General features: G+C 49.3%; 1 protein-coding gene across 3 annotated transcripts; it reads left to right on the top strand.

Moving 5' to 3' along the window:
• Positions 1 to 1704: 1704 nt before the first annotated feature.
• On the top strand, positions 1705 to 11437 carry Gjb6 (gap junction protein beta 6). Of its 3 annotated transcripts, XM_055617806.1 has the most exons (4): positions 1708 to 1772; positions 2464 to 2547; positions 3981 to 4148; positions 9944 to 11437. In XM_055617806.1, exon 4 carries the CDS (start codon positions 9959 to 9961, stop codon positions 10742 to 10744), a length of 786 nt encoding a protein of 261 aa, XP_055473781.1. In that variant the 5' UTR covers positions 1708 to 1772; positions 2464 to 2547; positions 3981 to 4148; positions 9944 to 9958; the 3' UTR covers positions 10745 to 11437. The 3 variants fall into 3 exon arrangements, with proteins under 3 accessions (XP_055473774.1, XP_055473781.1, XP_055473770.1); XM_055617799.1 differs by lacking the exon at positions 2464 to 2547 and having other exon boundaries at positions 1705 to 1772; XM_055617795.1 differs by lacking the exons at positions 1708 to 1772; positions 2464 to 2547 and adding an exon at positions 2844 to 2965.
• Positions 11438 to 14382: the final 2945 nt, after the last annotated feature.

The raw sequence follows: 14382 nt of genomic DNA, 5'->3' as shown, positions 1-14382 counted from the left end.
GTGAGAATGAAAACTGAACAATAAAAGTAACCGATAAGAGGTAAGTGACAAGATCAAAGGCCCCTGAGCTGGCATAGATGATCCCAACATGAAAAGGGGTGATTTTCCTGTGTTGAGGGGGCTCCGCTTTGGACACCTGTGTAATAAGACAATCCTCACGGCTCTTTTGTCTGGCTTCTGTCCTGCGTGGTCCTGAAGCATCATCTGCTAGCCTACCCTGGCACTGCTGTACAAGGAGCCAGAACCAGCAGTGAGATCATGTCATTCCACAGGAAAAAGCAGACGTTGTTCTGCAGGATTGTCTCCTGCACTGGCTCAACTCTGTCAAGCGATACACAAATACTTGTGCACCCATGCCTACTGGGCGCAAAGTGCCCGTTGTTGTAGGAATAAAGAAAGGAGAAAGAAAGCAAGAACTTAAAACTTAAAATGTTATGCTCTCCAAAGATGTTTACAATCCGCTTAGGGAAGAAAAAAAAAAAAAGGCTTGTTTTGCTGTGGCCACAGGTGAGCCTTCCTGGAATGTGTGCTTTCAGGTGGCACAGAGAAGGGACTAAGAGTGTGCTGAGTCCGGGCTGTGGGAGGCAGGGAGGAACCCCAGGGCAGCCTGCAGCTGTCTCATTTTTGTCTCCGTCCCCAGGGTTCAAGGCCCTTCCGAGGACTATCCAGAGGCTCCAGATCTGTGTGATCCAGGGCCAGTTCTGAAAGCCCTGTGTTCAAGTTAGAAGGTGGGTTCCTACAAAGTGTTGGCTCAACTTCCATGACCCAAGAGAGATATCTTACGAAAAACTTTTTTTCCTTATTTCGTGAGAAATATGACAACAGGTAGGGTGTGGGGGACGTATAATTGCCAACAATTTTGTGAAATAAGCAACTTTCACATCTCTTGTCCGATGCAGGATAGGGCAGGCCCTGTAAAGCATCCAACATTTCCAGCCCAGCACCCCTTCCCCCTCCCCCACCCCGCAACCCCCTCTGTGCTTGCCCTGACCTCTACCTGCCCATCTGCGACAGCAGACAGCAGTGAGGCCTCTCAGCACCAGAGACCAGAGGGAAGTCCACTCCACTTCCCTGGAGGATTCAGGTGACTAACAAAAACAACTCTTGAGACTCCTAAGTGGTCATTAAAGAATGAAGAACCTCCAGGCTGCTCTGGAGGAGAGGGTGCCCGAAGGGTCCAGAAAGCAGGTTGACAGCAAGCCAGCTACCTCCCTAACACAGCTGACAGGAGCGACTCCCTGCCGGCACTAGGCCCCCTCACCCAACCCTCACCTCATCGCTGGAGCCCTCCAGTGCCCAGCCCCAGCCAGACCTCAGGGCAACTCTGGGACCTGGCTGAGCTTGCCCATCGCCTCGGTCCACGCTCCACCCGCACAAAAAGGGGCACGCCTTACGTCCCTAACCCAGGGGAGACCATCCTGCACCCGGTGACGACAGAGGAAGGGTGCCACTGGGTCCTCTAATCTACTACCCCCTAAGACGGGCTCGCGCTGCTCTTACAGGGAAGGGACCCCTACTCCCCAGGAAGGAGGGGGGAGGTGCGCCCCGCAGCCGGCCGGCGCGCTCCCGCGCTCCTCCACCGCAGCCCTCCCGCGCGGCGGCGTCAGGCAGGGGCGGGGTGGGGCGCGGTTAAAAGAAGCCGCAGGTGGGAACGGGGCTCCACCCGCACAGTCCCGGTTCCCGCCGCGAGCCGCCGGCGCCCGAGCCAGCCCGAGCACCCGGCTGCAGCCGAGCGCGCCGCCGCGAGCCCGGAGCCGGAGCCCACCGAGCAGGTAAGCGCCAACTTCCTCCGAGAAGCCCCGAGCAGGTGAAGGAAGGTGAAGGTCCGTCCCCTTCCTCGCCGTATTTGTGGGTCCCGGGGGTGGCGACTCTCCCAGGTGGCTACGAGCAGAGTCTGGGCGGCGCGGTGGGTGCCCGCACCTGGGCTGCCCAATCCTTATCTGCCTCCCATCGGCATCCCGCCGCTGCGCGCCCCCCGCGAGCGGCAACCTCTGCGCGGTGGCTGTCACCGCGCCGCCCCCTCCCCCGCGCGCTGCTGCAGGAACTGGGCTCGTCTGGCTTGACTTCTGCCCCTCTGACTTGCACGACAGGTTTTATAAACACATCAGGTTGGTACAGTGGCCCGAGTCCGGACTGAACCCCTTTCCCCATTTTCTTTGCTTGGCTTTGGGCTGTCACCGACCGGTTCCGCTTGGATTTGGGGAGCAGAGAATCAGAACAAGGAATGATGTTTAAATTCAATCAAACCCCCCGGCTTGGAGCAATGGAGAAGTTTTGGGCAGAAATGTCCATTCAGGCTGCGTGATTAAGGCTCGGGAACTTATGAAACGAAGATGACACTTGTGTGCACAATAGTAATTAAAAGTAATTGGTGACACATCTGATTAAAAAGTCCAGACACGAGTAGTACTTCCTGTAGGGTGAATGAGCATGGTCCCAGGTGTTTGCAATCTGGTTTTGCAGACTCGGGCTTCCTTCTCTTCCTGGGGACCAGGCCTCGAGTCACAGAGAAGGTGGCCTTCATACAGCCGTGGACACTGCAGTTGGGTAAGGGACACCAGCTGGGCTACCTTAGTCAGTTTGTGCCTGACTGAGTTTAGCGCTGCAGCCCTATTTTCCTTCAAGCTGACGGTATGCTTCCTTTGCCCCAGTTCTAGCAGAGTCTAACTAGTGTTCTAGAAGAAAACGTCCTGTGCTGGGGCAGTTTCCTTAGAACTGCAGGACGCTGCTCAGAACTGACCCTGTGGAGAGCTTTGTCAGCTCTTTGGATCCAGCGGAGTCTTTGGGGAGGGGGGGGGGCGCCGACTGAACAGTGCCAAGGAGGGGAGGAGGTGATGGAGAGATCTGCCTGGGTGCTAGCCTGTCCCATAACTGCAGTGGGAAGGTTCCCATTCACCTCAGCACAGGGTCTCAGACCCAGAAGACTGGCCAGCCAACCTGGGTCACTGGCCATTGCTAAGTAAAGGTAATTTCCCATGGTGGCTTTGTTCCCTATTTCTTTTTCTCTTTTGCACTGGAAGAGAAGGAAAGGAGCTGGGTAAGATCTTCCAGCAATAGGAAGAATTCTGACCTGTACATCCTCACCATGCAGTTCTGAGTCAGTCTAAAAATTCCAGAGACTATGAGTTTGGGTGCATTGGTTAAGTGGAACACAATTCCGGAGGAATTGTTTTCAACCCGAGTTTCTTGGCCCACGAGGCCATAATCTTACAGTGTGCTAGCTGGGGTTTTTAGAAGCTGTCGCTTGATCTGGGAGAGTGGAACTGGGCCCAAGGAGACTCTCCCTGCCTTCACAGTCATTTATTGAAATGTTTGGAGAGAGGGGGAACAGGCAGCTGCTCAGAGGCCTCTAAAGGGGATGTTGAACTTAACTATTTTTTTAAAATCAAACAGAATAAGGAACATAATTTCGTGGACTATCTATTCTTATACTTAAAGGCACAGCAAAAGTTTCACTGGTGTTGACTTGATGTTGACAAGGTATACGAATCCTCAACCTGATGGCAGTGCTAGTCACTGTTTTGAAATCACAGTTCCTGATGGTTTGCATCATTAAATTTCAAACCCGACTATCAGGTTGTCTCTTGGGTCACCTGAGATTTCTAGAGATTTATTGATTAAAGAAAGACTTTTGGGTTGTTTTTTTTTTTTTAACCCTGGTATGGGACAGGGTGGCTGTGCCGTGCTTGTCAAACTCCACCACTCTTTGCATACTTGAAAATTGGGTTTGAGGTTTGGGCTATGGTACCATCATCGTCATCATCGTCATGATTGTTGTCATGGTTACAGAAAAACAAACCTATGCTGAAGAGAGCCTTTGATGGGGCAGGGGAGCACAAAGCATAGCAAATGGACAATATCCATGTGTACTCTGTAATGGATCTGGTGATGAAGAAAAACTACCCACAAAGTTCATCCAGTGAACTTGCACAGAACTTGAAAGAATATGGTGACGATGATTTTTATTTTTCATTCAACAGGTGCTACCATCATCTCACTGCCACCCATAAACAGAGCAGTGTGGAGAGCCACCGTCGCTGCGCCGCTGACTTCTAGAGGGGTAGAGGAGAAGCCAGAAGTCCTCGCAGAGGGACCTTGCCTTGGCACTGGAGCTGGAATCTGTTGGAGTCCCTGGGAACGAGACTCAGGTTTGGGATTTTGCTTCTGCCTGGTTTCCTTTCCCTCAGCGTATAGGACTCACGTGGGCCTTGGAAGGAGTGTGCTCTCCTCTTGGGTCTATTAAATACTCATCAAGCGATTTCTTCTTCAAAGTCTACTGTAGATTGATCTAGAAAAAGAAAGCTTTCCGTGTGCTGAGGGATTTCGTTTGGGCTCTATCCTCAGTGGAGCTAAAATGGCATTATTGAGCCGGCTGTGATTAAATTCCTAAGTAGAAAGTTTCAGCTCTTGCTTGCCGAGCAAGCTGACCAAACACGAAAGGAAGGGCTTTCCCTCCCCTTCCCCATCCCCTCCTCCTGGCAGCTGCCAACATTTTCAGCTCACCTCCACCCCCTATGTTTTCTCTTCAGCGCTAATAAAATTGTCCTTGACCTTCAAATGCTGTAACTTTCAAAAGCCAGTTACTATGGCATACAGCTTCTTCAGGGCTGAGACAGGAGGATTCACTATGAGTTTGAGGTCACCCTAACAGTGCAAGGCCAATCAGAGATACACAGCAAGACCCGTCTCAGAGCAAAAGTATAGAAATGATCAAGAAATTGTATCACTGCTGAAGCAAAAGTAGACCTAGCTTGTTGGGAACGTGAAAAGGAAGAACAGACGCGCTTCCTAATAGGCTGTCTCCGCAAAGGGGGTTCATTGCTGTATTTTTAGAGTTAAATATTTAAGACTAAAATCACAGCATCAAGAATGAGGATCGAACTGAGCACTGTAATTAAATACATCCCAGAAATACATGTGATTTGCTTTCTTAAGCCTAAATGTAACCACATTCTTGTAAAGTGACATCTGTAGGGCTAAGCATATCTATTTATTTGTTCCGTATAGGCAAGCCAGGAAGCTGTCAGATTAAACCATCCTCTCTGGTGTACAAAGAAAGAGTTAATAGCTTGATTTTTCACTGAAAAGACTCCTCCCATCAGCTCTGGCCCCACTGGGTCCTGGAAGCAAACTGGGATTTTGTTCACTGCAAGTAGCAAAGGGTTCCGGTGGCTGCGGTGATTTGGGAAGTTACTGTGCATTAGTGATCTTTCCTCAGAGGAGTGCTGGGTTCTTCCTCTCCTCTCCAACTAAAGCATCTTAAAAAGATGCCTCAAGGTCACGGGTTCCTACAAGGACGACTGGGGACAGGGTGCAGGAACTTCCTGGGAGCTTCTGTCTTCAGTCAGGCCAAGGTGCCTCTGCCCACTGAAAAGGCAGGCCACGAGGGACAGCTCTTCTAATCTTCAGTTGTCCACCACCTCCATGCCTCATGGGGCTCCGTGGATAGGGAAGACTCTCCTGGAATCGCCAGACTCTCCCAGGAGCTGAAGTCATGACTAGGGAAGTGTAGGGCTTGGGAACACCCCCCAACTACCCATCACCCTAATACTGACTCCTAACACTTGTAAGGTAACCTCTACTTTCTTGGTTTTGGCCCATGAAAAATGCTGTGTAGATCCCAAGGCTTTATGAAAGACACCCTCAGGAATGGTATGGTCTAGACAGAGAAACTGTGAGAGCCATTTCACTGATGGAAAGGGCTAGCTTAGATTCACTTCATGCCCTTGGTATAGCCAGCTAGGGCCAGGGTGAGCTACAGAGAGTGCTAATGACCCTTTTTCTCACTCATTTCTTCTGTTACCCCTTTGGGGTTGACTGATCTTTTTTCCACAGGGGTCACCTAAGACCCCTGTAAATATCTGATATTTATGTTATGACTTATAACAGTAGCAAAATTACAGTTGCAAAGTAGCAACAAGGATAATTTTATGGTTGGGAGTTCACCCGTGAGGAACTGTATTAAAGGGTCGCAGAAGGTTGAGACACTCTGCTTTAAAGGTTTAGATACATCATTGAGATGGTTTTCCTTCGTAGTTTTTGTTTGGTCTGAAATATTTGTTTGAGACAAGATCTTGTAGCCCAGGTTGGCCCAGAACTTCCAACCATTCTGTCCAGCTCCCCGTGTTCTGGGAATATAGGCACATACCACTACAAACAGCTCAATTCTTAGCTCTTAACATCAAAGTGAGTGTATTGAAAATTGACTGTCTTCTATTCAGAAAACAACAGTAGGTGTCTTCCTACACCTCCACCACTATGTGGCAGGTGGATAGGAAGAAAGTCTTGTAGGCCCGGGACGGTGGGTCTAGTGCCATCATATTGTCTCTATCTGTCCTGCTTCTAGGGATGTGGGACCGATTTTCTAAGAAAGAAAACATGACCTCTTGACCTCAGCCCCTCCACATTCATCCAAGCCCTGTGGTTCCTTCCATACCTTGATCCATTTGCCTCCTATAAGTCATGTGACCAACAGCAAAGGCACGTGATAGAGAGCTTCCGGAGAAGCAGCCCGCTAACAACAGAACCATTCAAGCCCGGTGGACATGGCAGCACCGGGGTGGGGGTAGGGACAGGTCTTATTTGATAAGCCTCATGTATGGGGCAGAGGTACCTGCTTAATGAGAGGACATTTTTAAACAAGGAAGGCCTCGTGGGGGACAGCTCTGGCAGAATGTTCGTGAACTTCAAGACTTACACACTTCTGCCTTCCCACAGGCCACACGTACTGATGTGCCTCAAGGACCCAGCAGCAACAGTTAGGGAAATTTAATATAGCTAGGACCAAAACTTAATTTTCATGATTCCTATTACTTACGATGAAGTAGAATTTTTCTTTAACCACAGAGATACTTACTGTGGGCATGTAGTACATGGCAAATACAAGAGGACACTTAATAAATTCGGTTGTGGAACCCACCATGGCTTCCCCTCTGCCGGGTGGGACCCAGCTAAAGGCTTCTGGGGCTGAGAACCATAGCTTTACGGAGAGCCTATTTCAGTTTTCCAAACCCCCAGCTTTCTGTTAACGCTAAGCTTCCCAGTTTCAGATCAGCACAAGGTTTGAATCTTTCTGCTACAACTGCCAATATCACTGCCAGGTGCCCCAAGGTCCAAACCCTCAAACTGGTTTGCCCTGAGCTTCTCAGCTGCTCCCTGAGTAAAATAAAAGACCCTCATTCAAGACTCCACCGCCTGCCTCCACTGCCACAGGCATCCCAGAATGCCAGGATCTTCCCTGAACCACGAAGTGATGTGTGTCTTCAGGGCGGTCCTCCGACAGCAGCGCTCCTCACACAGAGCACTGATTCTCCTTAACTTAACTGCAGAGTTACGGTGTGTTTTTAGAGGAACGGTGAGGGTCAGCCAGGTGATGGTGTCATGAGATGTCTACCAACACTAGTTATACCTAAGATGTTGTCCGTGACGGCTTATTGGTCACCAATTAAAACTGTACTGTCCGGAGTGAGGCATTAACACGCCTGCCAACACTCAGAAGAGTCAGGAGTTCCAGGCCAGCCTGGGCTACATGAGACGCTGACTCAGAAAAACAACAGCAAAAGTTAACCATAGCCATATGATCCAAGGATTGTAACCGTCACCTTTTGCAATTTAGGCACAAGTATCTCTCTTTCCTTCTCATATTGTGGGTGTTTTACTTTTGCCTTCCCATTTTGTTTTTGTTTTATTGATTTAGGCCTCTCCATTAACCTTCGATATGAGTCGTCCCCATCTCTCTGTGGCTTCAGGTCCCCACACTTACCTGCCTATCTTAACAATGGAATCAGTTTTTGAGAAGCCTCATCCCTCCAACTTTTACAAGTCCTTGATGATAGAATTCTGTTCCTCTTTTCTCTTCTATTCAACAACAACAATAACAACAAAAAACAAAAACAAACAAACAAAACCTTCAGCTTTAACTCAGTCCAGGCTGAATTGAAATCACCGTATCAGTTTACCACCTATGCGGGGTAGGGCACAGGTATGTGTGTGTGAGCGTTTAGCTCAGGTTCAGTGTGGCTCTAAGGGTGGACCTGCTCTGGTGACAACATTCTTGTACTCACAGCATGAGATCAACTTCTGGAACTATGAACATTCTGATGTTCTGGCCCATGTCAGGGGGACAAATTCTTGGAACCAAAACCCTGAAGTTTCTAGCTACCCCCTATCATGCCCTCATTCAGCCCCAGGCTGTGCAGCTCAGCTTCCACTGTCTGACCCAGCAAGAGCAGAGATAGGCAGCCTCCCTGTAAGCCCAAACCTGGTGGCTTTCTGAGAAAGGCATAGACTCTAAAATTAGTCCAGCCGAGGACATCCCGGGGGGCACGGTGGGCAGTGTGAGGAGTGGCCAGCCCAGGCATGGTTAGAGCTGACCACAGTCAACACTGACCACAGTTAACAACACTGGGGGAAGCTCCCCAGTGTTTGTCCCAGCGTTCATCGCCCACTTAGAAGAGAAAGTCCTCCTGAGACCAAAACAGAAGGGTTTGGGTGACTCTCTTGTCCCTCCAAGTGGGTGAAAACCGGCCTGAGTGCCCTCGCTCCTCAAGGTTTTCTGTGTCGGTCAGTCACCCCCACACACACTCATACACACTTTTTTTTAAGAGCATGCCATCCAATTCTTTCTTCTTGGTGATGTGGGATAAGAAGTGGCTGTTTGTAGTCAGGAAACCACTAAAGAGAACCCCTAAAAGATGTGACAGGGCTGCTGAAGCGCAGCTCTCCACACCTCGTGGCTTCTGGAGGGGGTGCGGGAGAGGAAGGACTCAGCTCTGTTTAAGGAGCAGCCACTGAGGGTTTACCGTGCTCCAGTGAGTACACAGATAACAGAAATTGGACTTAGTTTTCCTTTCTTTCTGTTAATCTTATTTTCATTTTTTACTTTTTTGGGAGAAGGGGCGGGCACAAGGATGGAGGAGCAAATATGGAAGGACTGGGAAGCGAGTGTACCCTGAATGCAAAATGTGACACTCCAGAGAATCGGTAACAGCCGAGAGTGCCATAGGGCAGCACTTCTCAGTGTGGAGGTCATGACCCCTTTGGGGGTCAAACAAACCTCTCACGAGGCCACTTAAGACCATCGGAAAACACAATTATTTACATTGCGATTCATAATAGCATCAAAATTACAGCTACGAAGTAGCAGCAAAAATAATGTTATGGTTGAGAGTCAACATGAGGAATTGAATTAAAGGGTCACAGCGTTAGGAAGGCTGAGTAGCACTGCTTGAAGTGAGGATCTTTTTCTCTCTGGATGTCAAATCAGTCTTTCAGAAGGAAGGACAGACCTGGGCTGCAATGGGACCCGTGCTTTTTGAGTGACAGCCGACACATGGCCTGTTTCCACCAGAGAACAAGGAAGCAATTTGTGTCAAACCCTGTGATTCTCTGTTGGAGGAGGTAGTTGAAGATATTAACTTTCCTGAGAGCACATGATTGCGGCAGATGGTCCATTCAAGCTAGAAACATAAATACACACTGCACAAGGTCAACTAACAGCATCGTTTCTTCTTAGCCTGCCAAGGAAACCAGAATACGGCATTCCAATGAGTGATTTTTGCTGAATTCTGTGGCCTGGAGAAGCCGCTCAGTTACTAAAACCTGAGTCCTTGGCTAAAACCACCTGATACAATGTGTGTATTTGAAGGTGAAGAAAGAAAACTTGGGCTTGCGTTGGCTTACCTGTGTTCTTGGAAAGATGACAAACACCATCCTAATATATGACCTGTGTTCAGTTTGAATTTAGGTGACTTATACTGTGTGTGAAAGGCCCAATCATTCTACGAAAAGTAGAATGGGCATTTTAACGGCATTCCTTATCAGAAAAACATTGTGAATAGACGGCTGAGACCTGCCTAGATTCCCATGGAATTTCACCGTGGTACGGGTCAGTTAATTCAGAGGGACCTTCCAGTAATTGCCTTGCTTCCTTTCGTCCGATCAGGAGTAACCCTGCAGGATGGACTGGGGAACCCTGCACACGGTCATCGGGGGCGTCAACAAGCACTCCACCAGCATCGGGAAGGTGTGGATCACCGTCATCTTTATCTTCCGAGTCATGATCCTCGTGGTGGCCGCCCAGGAGGTGTGGGGTGACGAGCAGGAGGATTTCGTGTGCAACACCCTGCAGCCGGGGTGCAAGAACGTGTGCTATGACCACTTCTTCCCCGTCTCCCACATCCGGCTCTGGGCGCTGCAGCTGATCTTCGTGTCCACGCCGGCTCTCCTGGTGGCCATGCATGTCGCCTACTACAGACACGAAACCGCGCGAAAGTTCATCCGTGGGGAGAAGAGGAACGAGTTTAAGGACCTGGAGGACATCAAGCGGCAGAAGGTGCGCATCGAGGGGTCCCTGTGGTGGACCTACACCAGCAGCATCTTCTTCCGCATCATCTTCGAGGCCGCCTTCATGTACGTGTTCTACTTCCTCTACAACGGATACCACCTGCCCTGGGTCCTGAAATGCGGCATTGAACCCTGCCCCAACCTTGTGGACTGCTTTATTTCCAGGCCGACCGAGAAAACGGTGTTCACCGTTTTTATGATTTCCGCCTCTGTGATTTGCATGCTGCTCAACGTGGCAGAGCTGTGCTACCTGCTGCTGAAACTGTGTTTTAGGAGGTCCAAAAGAGCCCAGGCGCAGAGAAGCCACCCCAACCACGCCCTGAAAGAGAGCAAGCAGAACGAAATGAACGAGCTGATCTCAGACAGTGGTCAAAATGCCATCACAAGTTTCCCAAGTTAAGCATTTCAAGGTCAAGTGTAGGCCAGCCGAGTGCCCCCTCTGTAGACAGCACGGATCTGACAGCTCCCTCTCTAGGTCAAGGCTTTGTCTATAACGACTCATAGCAGATAGATCTTGAGTTCGATTGTTGTAGAACACCTGAATGATTCACACACAATGTAAGTCAACATTTCCATCTCTGAAAACAAAGTCCTGGTGACCTGGTGACAAATGAACCTTGAAGTCACCTTGACAAGTCCTGTGAGGGCTCTCTGACTTAGTATTTCCTGAAATTTTATATAACTTGTTTATAAAGAGCCATTTATCTAGAAAGCAATAGTTTTATCGGTAAGATATTTTTATAGGAATGAATATTTTAGTTCTGACTCTGAATTTATACAAAGTATTTTTTTAATGACTGGGCCTTCCTTACCTGGAATAAACACACAAAGCTAGCTTTACATGGGCAGCCCACGTATCTGAAGTTTGAACTCGCAAAGGGTCTGGCGTGTTACATTGTTTAACCCTGTCTGGGGACCCTTTTGTGAGCGAGTGTGTGCTCTTAAGGTGGAATGAGTGCGTTAGACGATATGTGTTGCCGCTTGCTAAACACAGATGGAATCGAAGGAAATGAGACACTTTTTAAAACGGCCTTTTCCACCAGCCGTGAGCAGTGCAAACATGAATGTCATCACTCCAATAAAGCCTGTTGCTTCAGCCTCTGCGTCTGTGTGGGTTTCTGTTGCCTCCGGGCCATCACCATCCTCACTAGAGGTGCGCTGTGTTAGGAAGTTTCTGCTGGGGAGGTATCTGTTACTCTGTGGGGGTGTAGTCACCTGGACCTCACATCAGATGGACAGAGGCCGAGGTTAGTGCCGTCAGCTTGGAGACAGGTGCTCCTAGAACTCTGGAGAAAGTCTTCTCAGGCAGCTTAACCTTGATGTGGCCCCTGTAATCCCAGCATTTAGGAGGCAAGAAGAGGTCATTGTCGGCTACCTGGTTAGCTTTTAGGCTAACCTGGGCAACCTATTAAGACCCTGTGTCAAAAGATTGTTTTTAAAGAAAACGGGGAGGAAGTCTTCTTACACAAATATCTTGTAACAAAATGCCAGAGACTAGATGACTTGGAGGTTTCTAGCATCTGCTGAGCGCCCGTAAGGGCCTTCTAGGTCATCTGAACATGGCAGAGAGCTTCCTGGTAGGAGTGGGTGTGAGAGGGAGGGATCACCTGCGAGGCAGAGAGTCAGGGGATGTGTCAGGTTGCTTATCACAACCTAGGGGTTCCCAAAAGACCAGCATGCATCTCTTCCGAGGGCAGGCACCCTGACCTAGGTGCCTTCCGGCAGGCTCCTCCCCTCGCAGGTTCTGCCACTGACATCACCCACCAGCTATTGCTGTGCAATGCTCTCAAGCCACACCCAGCTCGTGACAACCTCAGACACAACTGACCTTGAAGGACTTGTCACCTGAGCCCTTTGGCTTACAGTGACTGAGCAAAGCACCCGTACTTCACACCCAGGGATGGGGAAACATCTTTTTCCCCAGGGATTTCCAAGTTGGACACACAGGCCTCCCGGTGGGCGTGGGTGAATCAGTGCAGACTGGTCACTCTCAAGAATAATGAAATGTGAACACAGCCTCTCTGACAGGGCTTGTTAGCATGCTGCTCAGTGTTTCGCCATCCCAAATGACTAATGACGTTAACTGGAGGACACCTAGCCAGGGACAAACTAGCATGGGAGCACTTGACACAGCACTCTGATCCCCAAAAGACCTGCTTCGGGGCCTCCCTCTAGAAGAACAAAGACGACATACTCCATCCATAAGCAAGCTAGTGATAATACAGAAAGCTGCAACTAAGCACAATTTCATTGCTATGCAGAATAAGACACAATTTCTGATTCTTCTCTGGTGTCCCTTTTCTCTTTGAACGGGTATCAGGTAAAACCCAAAAGGAAGAGGAGGCCTTCAGGGACGGACATTGCAGCCATGGGCACAACCACAGTCTACAAGGAAGGACTTCCCACCCTGCTCTTGAGCCCACCTTTTTAGTACAGGACAGACTGGCCCGCCCTCTTTTCCTCCCTCTCTCCTCCCCCTCTCTCCAACTTTGAGGTATGATTGACACACAGAGATCTGCATATATTTATTGTGTCTATTTTGGTGAGCTTTGAACTCTGTGAATGCCTGGGATTCCATCACCAGTTCAAGCTAATGCATGATCCAGCTCTTCCAGGAGTTCCCTGGTGTCCCCTTACTTTTGTGCAACAAACAAACAAACAAGCCATTTAACTTGACATCCACAATCTGCACAATATCACTTTGTTGGCTGTTGGCACAATGTGCCACAAGTCTGTAATAGAGCTTAAGCATCTATGATCACTGAAACTTCATCCCAATTAAACTATTGATGGTTTCCCCAAGCTTTGCCCAGCCCTGGACACCACCCTGTATTCTCTGCTTCTGTGAGACAATTTCAGCCACCTCATAGAAGCAGAACTACACGAAATGTGTCCTTCTGTTTCACAGAGCATAATGTTTTTCAGGTTTGTCATAAGATAGGGTCGCCTTCCTTCCTTTTAAGGTTAAATAGTATTCCATTGTGTGTGTGTGTGTGTGTGTGTGTGTGTGTACAGATATATATTCTCATATGTGTCTAACCCATATTTTTCTTCATTGGTGTGTCCAAACCACAGCCTGACATCTCACAGGATGTCTATTGCTACATAGCAAATAAAAAACACAGGCTCTGGAGAGGCTGTGGAGAACCTGGAACCACTGCGCTGCTAGGGCGTGTGAGTCAGGCTGCCGTGGACACAGTCTGGGGGCCAGCAACGGTATTGGAGTATGTGCTTCTGAGTACAGCTGGAGAGCGACAGCATGTCAAAGACACATTTGCACAGTCACGTAAGAGCACGCAGCACCATCCCTCAGAGATGGAAACAGCCCTCCTTGCTCTTCACCACCTTCCTCTCACGCTCCTCTTTGCTGCTTGGCCTCTCTAGAGTTCCTTCACTGAATCTCCTCTGCACCCTGTTGCTGCAGTTCCGAGGGCGTTGAGTATCTCTCCTCTCTCCCCACCTATTTCTCAGCGCTGAACCAGGGTCCATGTTCTCCGTTGAACTGAAGCCATTGTCAGCAAAGACCTGAACGCCAGCTTCCAGGGCTTCTTCTCAGCTCGTAGCTGCTACAGCTTTTAAGGCTCTTCCTGGATTCTGGCATCTAACCCACTGGCCTCTCCTGCTAGCTTTTCTCCCTGTCTGCTTCAGGTGAACTAACCTCAAGGAACCTCCTTTCCCCACCTTACATTCTTCCATGGCAGCAGCATCTGTCTGCATCTGGTATTCACCCTACAGGGTGAAAAGTTCAGTAACTCGCCCAAGGTCACAAAGATAGCGAGCAGCAGAAGGAAGAAGAGCCACACACCAAGCCTATCTGCAAAGTCTGGAGCCTAACCCACCAGATGGCTCCCCAGGGCTCCCCAAGCAGTCCAAGGGAAGATCTGTTCAAGGTCATCCTCAGCTATATAACGAGCTCAAACCCAGCCTGGGCAACATGAGGACCTTGTCTCAAAACAGAAAAAAACAGAACACACCTGTCTAACCCAAGTGACATGTGACCTACTCGTGGCTAGCCACTTAGCTAAACAGCCCTGCCTG

The sequence above is a fragment of the Psammomys obesus genome, unplaced genomic scaffold (genome assembly GCF_907164565.1).
Source record: "Psammomys obesus unplaced genomic scaffold, mPsaObe1.curated_primary_1811, whole genome shotgun sequence".
Taxonomy (NCBI): Eukaryota; Metazoa; Chordata; class Mammalia; order Rodentia; family Muridae; genus Psammomys; species Psammomys obesus.
Note: the sequence above shows the minus strand (reverse complement) of the source record. Positions and strands in the feature narration are given on the sequence as shown.

Bases quoted from the DNA above. Each gene is read 5' to 3' on its own strand.
- Gjb6 (XM_055617799.1), top strand. From the start codon at position 9,959: ATGGACTGGGGAACCCTGCACACGGTCATCGGGGGCGTCAACAAGCAC.